Source organism: Vombatus ursinus, unplaced genomic scaffold (assembly GCF_900497805.2).
Source record: "Vombatus ursinus unplaced genomic scaffold, bare-nosed wombat genome assembly UNPS02003292.1, whole genome shotgun sequence".
In the NCBI taxonomy this organism is placed as follows: domain Eukaryota; kingdom Metazoa; phylum Chordata; class Mammalia; order Diprotodontia; family Vombatidae; genus Vombatus; species Vombatus ursinus.
The window spans coordinates 2804329-2814516 of record NW_020943070.1 but is presented as its reverse complement, the minus strand read 5'-3'; the positions used below and the strand labels follow the sequence as shown (position 1 = coordinate 2814516).

The following is a 10188-nucleotide window of genomic DNA, read 5'->3' as shown; positions in this document are numbered from 1 at the left end:
AACGAGGAATGTCAGGGATGGGAAGGGCCTTAGAAATGTCAGGGCTGGGAGGGGCCTGAGAACAGGGAATGTCAGAGCAGGGAGGGGCCTGAGAACAGTGAATGTTAGAGCCGGGAAGGGGCTTAGAACAGGGAATGTCAGGGCTGGGAGGAGCTTAAAACAGAGAATGTCAGAATTAGGAGGGCCCTTAGATCAGGGGATGTCAGAGCTTTGGGTGGGGTGGTCCTTAGGAATCCTCTAGTCACCCAGCCCTTTCACAGAGGAGGAACGTAGGCCCAGAGGCCTGTGAGTTGCCCAAAGGGAAGCATACCAAAGGTTATTTTGGGCAGAAAATGGCAACTTTTTCCAAGTTCTGTACAGGAGGGGACGGGCTGAGACAGGCAGGATGAGTCAGCTGCCTGGGCCTGGATTCCCTCAATCCCCCACCTCTCCTCCTGCAGCCTTTCATCCATGCCCCTGCCCCCCCAACCTCCATAGAATGATGTCATTTGAAGCAGGAAACTCCCTTCCTCCTGGGACAGAGAGAGGGCAGCCAAGGAACCCAAGGGGGGTGAGGATCAAATGGGATCATATTTATAAAGCTCTTAGCCCAGTGCCGGGCACATCCTATGTGCTTCATAGTGCGTGCTCCCTGTGGGGATGTGGGGAGAGGGTCAGAAAGGGGAGAAACTGGGAAGACCTGGGAGGCCAGCCAGCAATTCAGCAAAACATTGACCAAGCTCCATAGAAGGAGCTGGAGGAGAGGAGAACAAAGGTCAGGGGGACACAGGTCGGTTACCCAGTGACCTGCAGCGGGGGGGGGGGGCACTTGGTGTAAAGACCACTGAGCACCTGACTGCAAGTTTTGACTCTGCCAGGGACTTGCTATGTGACTGTGGGTGAGTTACTTTTCCTCCCTGGGCCTCAGTTCCTCCATCTGTAAAATAAGGAAGTTGGACTAGATAATCTCCAAGATTTCTCAGCTTAGACATACCCTGTTCTAAGGCCCCTCCCAACTCTAATATCTCATGTTCTAAAGCTTCTCCTAGGTATGTTCTAATAGTTCTCCCTATTCTGACATCACATGTTCTAGTGCTTCTCCCAGGTCTGACATCCCATGTTCTAAAGCCTTTCCCAGGTCTGACATTGTATGTTCTAAAGTTTCTCCCAGGTCTGATATCCCATGTTCTAAGGACTCTCCCAGGTCTGACATCCCATGTTCTAAAGCCTCTCTCAGATCTGATATCACATGTTCTAATAGTTCTCTCTATTCTGACATCACACGTTCTAATGCTTCTCCCAGGTCTGACATCCCACGTTCTAATGACTCTCCCAGGTCTGACATCCCATGTTCTAATAGCTCTCCCAGCTTTGACATTCCAGGTCGGAACCCCTCAGGAACATGGTGGGCGGAGAGTTGGGGTGGAGGGGCAGCCTCTTGAACACAAAGCACAAAATCCCATGGGGCACCACCCTGCAGTTACAGTTCTGAGTAGGGGGATGGGATGGGGTGGGGGGAGGCTGGGCTCTGTGATGGAGGGTGTGGGAGAAGCTGAGCTGCCGGAAAACAGCAGGCCATGTGACCTGGGCTCCCTCCGGGCTCCTCCTTCTCCCCCCTCCCCACCTCTGGAAGGAACTTGTAAACAAGCGTGCTGAAGCTGACTCACAGCCCAGCCTGGCATTCATGCCAACTGACGGGAGGGGGGAGGTGCAGGCACTAGGGGGAGGAGGGCACACTCAGCACAGCCTCAGCCCTCCCATCTCCAGGGGCTGCAATGGGGACAGGACAGAGGAGCGAGGCAGAGAGCTGTCAGCACTGCTTGGGGCACACAGGGGCGGGTCATCACGCCCAGCCCTTCATATCCCCCAGGACGAAGGGGCAGAGACATTCACCGACTGATCCTGAGTCAGAGCCGGGCTCTGGGCTAGCTTTTCACCATGCCCCACCTCTGTCCCCTCACAGTGAGCTCAGCCACTTGGTAAGATGAGAGAGCCCCCTGCAGCCGTCCTTTTGGACGGGCCGCCTCTGACACGCCCTTAGTGCGTCACCTCAGGCAAGCTCCTTCCCCTCTCTGGGCCTCAGTTTCCTCATTTGCAAAATGAGAGAGTTAGACTAGATGCCTTCTAAGGTTTCTTCCAGCTCCAGAGCCAACATCCTACCATGAAGTCCAAACTTCTTATCCTGGCATTCAAGGCCCTGCACAAAATGACCCCCACCCCCCCTCAGTTTTCTAGTTTCCTTTCACACGCTCTGCAGGGACCTCTGAAGTCATCTAATCGAGCTCGTGCCTCCACTGACAAGCGGTCATCCAGCCATTACTTGAAGACTGTCAGTAAGGGAGAGCTCACTACCTCATGAGGTGGTGTATTCCACTTTGGGACAGCTCTCATTATTTGAAACCTTGCTGGGAAATGGAGGAGAGATTCAGGTTAATTCGGATGAACCTAAACCTGCCTCCTGCACCTCCCCCAGGGAAGGTCTGCCCTCGGGGGTCAAGCGAGCCTCTCTTCTGCTTGACTGGTCTACAGATACTGGAAGACAGAGGTCATGTCCCTTCCCACCCCCAGCCCTCTAAGCACCCCTTTCTTCAGGGGAAGAGTTTTGAGGACCCTCACCATAATGGTGGAGGGCTGATTAATCTGTGTTTCCATCTTTGTGCTCCGTCCCTTCAACTCCTGCCTTCACTTTCCCACCTCCGGGACTTTGCTCACTGAGGTGCCCTCCACCTGGAGTGCCCTTTTTTTTTTTAGGTATCTAATTAATTTATTGGTTAATCGATTATATCACCAGCACTGGAGTGCCTTCTGTACCCTGTAGCCTGGTCCTCCACCTGTTAAAAGCATTCAAGGTTGAGCTCAGGTACTACTTCCTCCAAACCCAAAGGGATCATGGGAGCCCAGATTGAGAGCCAGAAGGGACCTCTGAGGCCACTGAGTTCAACCCCGTCATTTTACGGACAAGGAAACTGGGAAGAGAGGGGAAGTGACGTTACATAGGTAGCAAGTGGCCAAACGCAGATTCGAACCCAGGTCTACTAACTCCAAATCAAGCCTGCTTTCCACAGAGATGATTTGGCAACCAAGGTCAGCCCAGGGAGATCCTGCTGCTGGGCATATATACAGATGGCTGGGCAGGGCCGGCTCAGGACAGGCTCCTGGGGCAGCCACATCTCAAGGAGGGACGTGAATCACTCTCCAGCCTGGAATGTGGGAGGGGGTCTCGCCCACCCTGGGGCCTCTCCAGAACGTCTACCCTTGATGCTGTCATCTCTAGGAGAGAGTCTCCATCCTCTCCTGGCCTCCCAATTCAGAATCACCAAGCCAGGGCAGGCACCTTTGGCAGCTGCCCTGCTGGACAGCTCTTATGAGGGCAGAGTTCATACAGTGGCCGCTAGGGGGTGCCACAGTGCACAGAGTGCTCAGCCTGGAGTCTGAAGTCCCAGGTTCAAATTCTGCCTCAGACATGTACAAGCTGTGTGATCCTAGGCAAGTCACTGATCTGCTTTCTGCCTCAGTTTCCTCAATTGTAAAGTGGGAATCATAATAGCATCCACCTCCCAGGGTTGTTGTGAGGGTCAATGAGAGAATACTTGTAAAGCACTTAGCAATGCCTGGCACATAATAGGTGCTTAATAAATGCTTGTTCCCTTTCCCCTTTCCCTTGGAAATCCTTAGCATGAATCCTGTTTATCCCATTCAGCAGAGGGATCAAATTTGCCTCCACCAAAACTCCCTGCTGTGTCACTGGATGTCACAAAATGAGTAAAAACACAACAAAACATAGATAATGTTAGTCTGTGGCTTTCTAAATGTATATGCAGCTGGTTTTGAGTTTGATACCACTGCCCATCAGTGCTTCCTGACCTAAGCACACAGTAGGTGCTTAATAAACACTTAATCTCTCCTTTCTCCCTTCAACAACACAATTTTCCTTATGGTGGGGGCTCCAGCTGCCTAAAAGTCAAACCAAGTCGGGATTAGGGATTAGCCTTGCAAAGATGGGCTTTGCTAGAAAGCAATCCAATCCAACATACATTTATTAAGCACTTACTACGTTCTAGGCTGCTGGGGATACAGAAACAATGGAAAAGTAGTCCTTCCTTTCAGGGAGCTTACATTCTCCTGGGGCTGATAGAGTGGAAAGAAACACTGGACTCAGTCAAAAGACCTGGGTCTGAATCCTCATGCTGCTGCTCACTGTCTGGGTGAACGTGGGCAAGTGGCCTCCACCTCTGGGCCTCAGTTTCCTCCTCTGTGAGATGGGGGAGTCTCTATTAGATTATCTCTGAGGTCCCTGTCAGCTCTCCAGCAGCCATCCTTTTAGAAAGGTGATGGGCTATGGGTGTGGGATGTTAGATGGGGCCGCTGGATTGGGTGTTCACGGCTTCTCCCGCAAGGGAAGGTTCATGAAAGTAGGGTGGGGGAGGAGAGGGGGTCCTTCCCGGAAGTGACTGACCAAAACACAAACACAAAACTTTTTAAAAACCCTATGATGCCAGGTAAGCTCCCTGAGGGCAGGGACTGGCTTTTGGATCCCCAGCACTTAGCAAAGAAAGTTGCTGTTCAATGTTGTCTGACTCTCTGTGACCCCATTTGGGGCTTTCTTGGCAGAGATACTGGAGTGGTTTCCCGTTTCCTTCTCCAGCTCATTTTACAGATGAGGAAACTGAGACAAACAGGGTGAAGTGACTTGCCCAGGATCACACAGCTAGTGAGTGTCTGAGACTGAATTTAAACTCAGGAAGATGAGTCTTCCTGACTTCAGGCTGGCACTTCATCCACTCACTGCAGCACCACCTAGTTGCAAGCCTGACACACACTAGGTGCCTAATTAATGCCTGCCTGCTTGTCCTCTTCTGGGCCCTGTTCTGGGCAAGGCAGGGCAGGTCCAAAGGAAGTTTCTGGTCTCTCTCCAAAGGAAATGTTTGGAATAACTGGTTCTTGGGTGTCATCTCCCCCCACCCCCCAGCTCTCTGGTCCCTGTGTCCAGCAGCCTGGGCAGCCCCAGGCCCCAGATCTCAGACCTCAAAGATGACCAGGGCAGGCAAGTGGTGAGGGGGGGAGGGGAAGAAACCCATTTCCTCACCCCACCCCACCGTCACTTGTTGTTACTTTCTTTCCCCTGGAAACTACTTTGTATAAAGTTCGTGTTTACTTAGCTGTGGCCACGCTGGAACGCTAGCCTTTCCCCAAGGAAGTGTCTATACTATGTTGTCATTTATCTTTGTGGGGATTAGACAGCTCCGGGGCAGGAATCACAGTCTGGTACAGGGAAATCCCGTGTCTGGCACTGACTGCACAGGATGTGTGATCTTGGGCAAATCATTTCATCTGCCCAGGTCTCAGTTTCCTCCTCCGTAAAATGAGAGGGTTAGGCTGGGTGCCTGACGGATGGAGCTAGACATGTGATTCCACGGGCATAGGGGACTGACCCTCAGATGCAGAACCTCCCTATACCAATACAGGCCAGTGCCTTCTTCCCAACACAGTCCCAGCGAATTGTCCGAGGGCAGCGAAAAGTTCAGTGACTCATCCAGGGTCATACAGCCAGGATAGGTTACAGGCAGGATTTGAACCCAGGACTTCTTGACTCCTATGCTATCTCCCTTTCCTCCACAGCATGGTATGTGCTTAATGTTTGTTAAATGAGATACTGGGATGGGTTGAGCATGAAGGGCTTGCCATCCCCTGGGAATAAGAATGGAAGGACTTTGCAGAGGTAAGGGCCTGTGGGGGCAGAATGTGGCATATACTTTCAGCTTTGGAAGGTGTGTTGGTTAGTTTTTGCAGAATTACCTTTTCCTCCTTTCTCTTTTTAACTCTTTATACAGGATTTAGCTCTTTATAGAGGGTAGTGGGAAAGGGAAGGTGAAGGGAATAAGCATTTATTAAGGACCTACTATGTGCTAAGCCCTTTACGAATATCTCATTTGATCTTCACAACAACCCTGGGAGGTAGGTGTTGTCACTATCCCATTTTACAACTGAGGAAACTGAGGCAAAGAGCGGCTAAGTGACTTGTTCAGGGACTCACAGCTACTAAGCATCTGAGGCTGAATTTGAACATGGGTTTCCTGACAATCCACTGAACCACCTAGTTGTTTGGGGCAGTAATATAGTGGGAAATAAAAAGGATGCACAAACTAAAGAAATCAATTAAAAAACAACTTTCAAATTGCCTGTCAAAATCCTCTTCCTTCAAGAGTGCTGGTGTCAGGAAGACCTGAGTTCAAATCCTACTTTAGACAACTCTTAACTGTAACCCTAGGCAAGTGGCTCAACTTCTGTTTGCCTCAATTATCTTCATCTGTAAAATCGTGACGATGATAATAGCCTCAACCTCCCAGGGCTGTTGTGAGGACCAGATGAGTTAATATTTGTAAAGCACTTTGTAAATATTAAAGCATTACGGGAGTGTTATTATTGTTACTGTCCACAAAAGTTCTGTGATCTCTTGCCCCCCTCCTTAGATCCCGCTCATATCTATGATCTAGCCAGATTAGACGGTCACCTCCCTGAGGGCAGGGCTATGCCTTCTTCCTTTTTGGACCCACAGTGCCTTGCAGTGTGCTGGGTGATCCATAAGCATCTGGCTCTATAAGAGGCGGGGTGGGGAAGGGAAGAAGGGATGATGGAGGGGAATCCTTGGAGGCCAGGGCTCAGTCTGGGGAGTGCTGGTATTGTTACTGTGACAGACAGACGGATGGACACACACGTACACACAAACAAGTCTTACTTTGGGGGCCATCCTTTCCACTTGACCAAGTATTCCACTTTACCCTGGGAAGAGAGAGAGAGAGACAGGAGGGGAGGCAGAGAGAACACACAGTGAGCGCTAAATGGAAGCCACATGTCCTTGGCTGAAAAGGTGCTGAGGAAGGGCTGAAGGACGGCTGGACCCAGACTTCTGGATCAAGAAAGGCTGGGAGCATATTGACGCGATCGTCAGCAACACACCATCTCTTGATTGGCCACAGAGGGCACGGAGCTCCTCCAGCTCTGCCCTGTGCAGCCCGAGGACTCCCACACCCAGGGAGCAACGGCACCCTGGGCCACCCTACACTTCCCTTGACCAGGAAAGAGCCTTGGGATGAAAGTATCCATTCTCCAGCATCTCCAAAACTATTTGTAAAAACTTTTTAAGTCCGAACAGAAGAAAACTCCTTCTTGTGATATCTCCCCTCCCTCTAAGCCTACCAACACCAAACTCAGCTCTTGGGGAAGTGATGGGCTAAGGAGTTGGGGCCTTGCACTTGGGGGGCCTGGCCTGTGGTCTGGATCTCAGTCCCCCATTCCTGTATAAGAGGCAGCATGGAGTGATGGAAAGAGCTCCAGGCTTGGCACCCGAAGGGCTCCAGCTGAGTCCTCGCAATGAAATTCAGTAGGCTAATCACTTAACTCCTGGGGACACCTCAGTTTTCTCATCTATAAAATGGGATCATAGTCATGACTGTGGATGCAGGCGGTTTCTTTAAGGAAAGTGCTTTGGAAACTAAAGCCCCACATAATGTGGGCTATTCGCTGGAGCTGAGAGGGGCCTCAGGGATCATGTAGTTCAATTCCCTCCTTTTACAGATGGGGAAACTGAGGCCCAGGGAGGTCAAGTCCCAGCTCTTAGGGTCCAAGCTCTGGAGCTAGGAATAACTTCAAAGGCCATTTAATCCAGCTCCCCTCATTTTTACAGACAAGGGAACTGAGGCCCAGAGAAATTAAATGATTTGCCTAAGGTCACGTAGGAAATAAATAGCTGAGCCAGGATTTGAACTCCGATCCAAATCTCGTTACTACGCTGTGTACACACATTAACAAAGATTTCTTTTAATACACACAGAAAAGGAGTGCCGCCTGTAGTTTATAGTGGTAAGTGAGCCAGCCCCCCAATCAGAAAACCTAGTTTCCAGTCCCACCTTTATAGGTTTCATGACCTTGGCAAGGCACTTGAAGCTCCGAGAGTACCCAGGCAACTCTGTAAGACTAAGTTACAGATGATGGCTGATGGCTCCTGTGAAGGGAATTGCCATGCTGGGAGTTCTCCATGAAATTAAAATCACAGTCATGGAGCTCAAAAAGTGGTGGCAAGGCCTACCTGGAGAGCTGCGGGCTCCAGAGAGGCAACAGAAACTGCGAGGGTCTCCTTAACAGCTAAATGACAATGACCAGCCTTCTTTAAAGTGGAGCTAGGGGACCTGGATGGAGGTCAACCTCTGGCTTAACCTCTCGGGGCTCCTTTGCCACATGAGGCCCCGTTAGCTCTAAAGCAGATTCCACAGGACTCAATTAGGAGCCGGGGAGGGGGGGGGTCGTTGGCCTCTGTGTTCCCCTTGCTTGCTGATTGACTGCCTTGCCGTCTACGGTGGAAGAGAAAGCCCCTCCCTAAGGCTCAGGAGGTAGAACCAGAGTGATGCTCTCAGCTTTGAGATCAGAATCAGACTCCAGGAAGGAGGGAAAAGAATGACTGGGGTGGGATGGGGTGGGATTCCGCCGCTGGAAGCCAGGGTAGCTTGGAGACTTCTGCCGGAGCTCTGGAAGCCTACTAAAGCGGCGGGTTCACTCTGCCCAGGGCCCTGGGGCAGCCAAAGGGCAGGGTACCACAACCCAGCTCCGCCCTCCACCTCTCCCACCCCTCCCCCACCCCAGCCTGGGTCAGGCTCTGAATGGACCTGAAAGGCCCAACCCTCTTCACCCGGAGGCCGGGTCTCTCCGAGAGGGCGGAGTTTGGGGGCCGTCCCAGGACCTAGAAGAGCTCCAAAGTGTTGGCCCTGGCGAGCTAGGATCCTCCAGGGAAGTCTGAACACGCGGTCTTGGGACATGCGGTCTTGGGACACGAGGGGGGTGGGGAAGGATGGGGAAGGGGGGGGCATGGGGGAAGAGGAGGAAGTGGTGTCCCAAGAATCATGGCCAAGTTCACCTGCCGCAGACACTGGGGGGGGGGGGGGGGCACGCAAGACTAGCGACTTTTTTTTTCCCTCCTGCAAAGTTCCACCCCCAACTCGAGTACTTAAAGGTTACTCCGCTGCTGAGGATCTCAAAGCGCTCTACTGGCCACTCAGGATAACCGCTTTATCCTCCCAGTTCTTCAAGGCGGGAAACTGAGGCGGGTATTCGGCTGAGCCTTCGGGAAGCTGCCAAGATCACTGGCCAAAGGCTGCCCAGCCTTCCTCACCTGACTCCCCGAGTGCCCAGCTCCGCAAAAGAGGCAGAGGCGCAGAAAGGAGACCCCCCCCCCAAACTCGCTGCCGGGGAAGTGCCTCCTCCCCCTGCCAGCACCTCGCTTGCACCAGGACGGTTCGGGGGCCCTCTCCGTGCCTCGCCACTGGCGGCGGGCCCCGAGTGGCCATGCACAGAGGTGGGACGCGGAGGCCGCCGCCCCCTGGCCAGGCTCACCTTGCGCACGCGCTTCTTCCGGATACTCTCCACGGCGAACACCTGCTCCCCAATAGCAGACAGCTCCATGCGGGAGGCTGGCGGGGGCGGCTGGCCAGAAAACCCCGGGGTTCGAGAGGAGGCGGCCGCCGCTGCCGCTGCGGCTGCGGCTGCGGCTGCTGCCACCCGAGGGTGCGCGGGGTCCGGGGCGGGCGCGCACACACGCACACAAACACGCACCCACACCGCGCGCGGCCACGGCCACGGCCACGGCTACGGCCACGGCCACGGTCGCTGCCACACACCCCCTCGCGCTCACTCACGCCGCCGCCGCCGACGTTCCATTTTAGAACCTGCGCAACATTTTCCCCGGGACGCACGCGCGTCCGCGAGCCGCCCCGCCCCGCCCCCTTGCCCCAGGCCCCGCCCCCCGCGCCCAGTGACATCGGTTACCCCTTATCGGAACTGCCCTAGGCCAGGGCGGGGCGAGGAGGGGCGGGGCCTCGAGTCCCCGCGGCCACTGGGGACCCGGGATCCGGGAGCCCGCCCCAAGCCCGACAGCCCTCCCTCCCGGGGTGGGGGGAGGGAGAGGGGCTGCGTCCCGGCCACCCCCCCGGGACCCCCAGCTCCGACCCGGAGCGGAGGCTGGGGGATGCGGCAAAGGCATCCCGGGGCCGGGCTGTCCGGGACCCGGGGCGGCCGAGAGAAGGGCCAGGAGCGGGCAGCTCCCGCGGGTCCTCGGCCGGGGAGGCACCTGCCCTCCGAGGGTCTGGAGGTGATTGGAACAGGCAATGAATGTCCAACGGGGCTCGTCATCCCTAGCGTGCTCCCTACCTGGAGGTGTGC

The 10188-nt window shown here is 54.0% G+C and overlaps 1 protein-coding gene across 1 annotated transcript in view; it reads right to left on the bottom strand.

Moving 5' to 3' along the window:
- Positions 1 to 9479, bottom strand: part of CBX7 (chromobox 7) — a 27249-nt gene extending 17770 nt beyond the window's left edge. The window contains exons 1-2 of the mRNA XM_027873948.1: positions 9364 to 9479; positions 6716 to 6759 (exon numbers count right to left, since the gene is read on the bottom strand). Coding sequence (XP_027729749.1) covers positions 6716 to 6759; positions 9364 to 9432 — 113 coding nt within the window. The 5' untranslated portion in view covers positions 9433 to 9479. The remainder of the gene's footprint in view (positions 1 to 6715; positions 6760 to 9363) is intronic.
- Between the last annotated feature and the right edge of the window lie 709 nt (positions 9480 to 10188).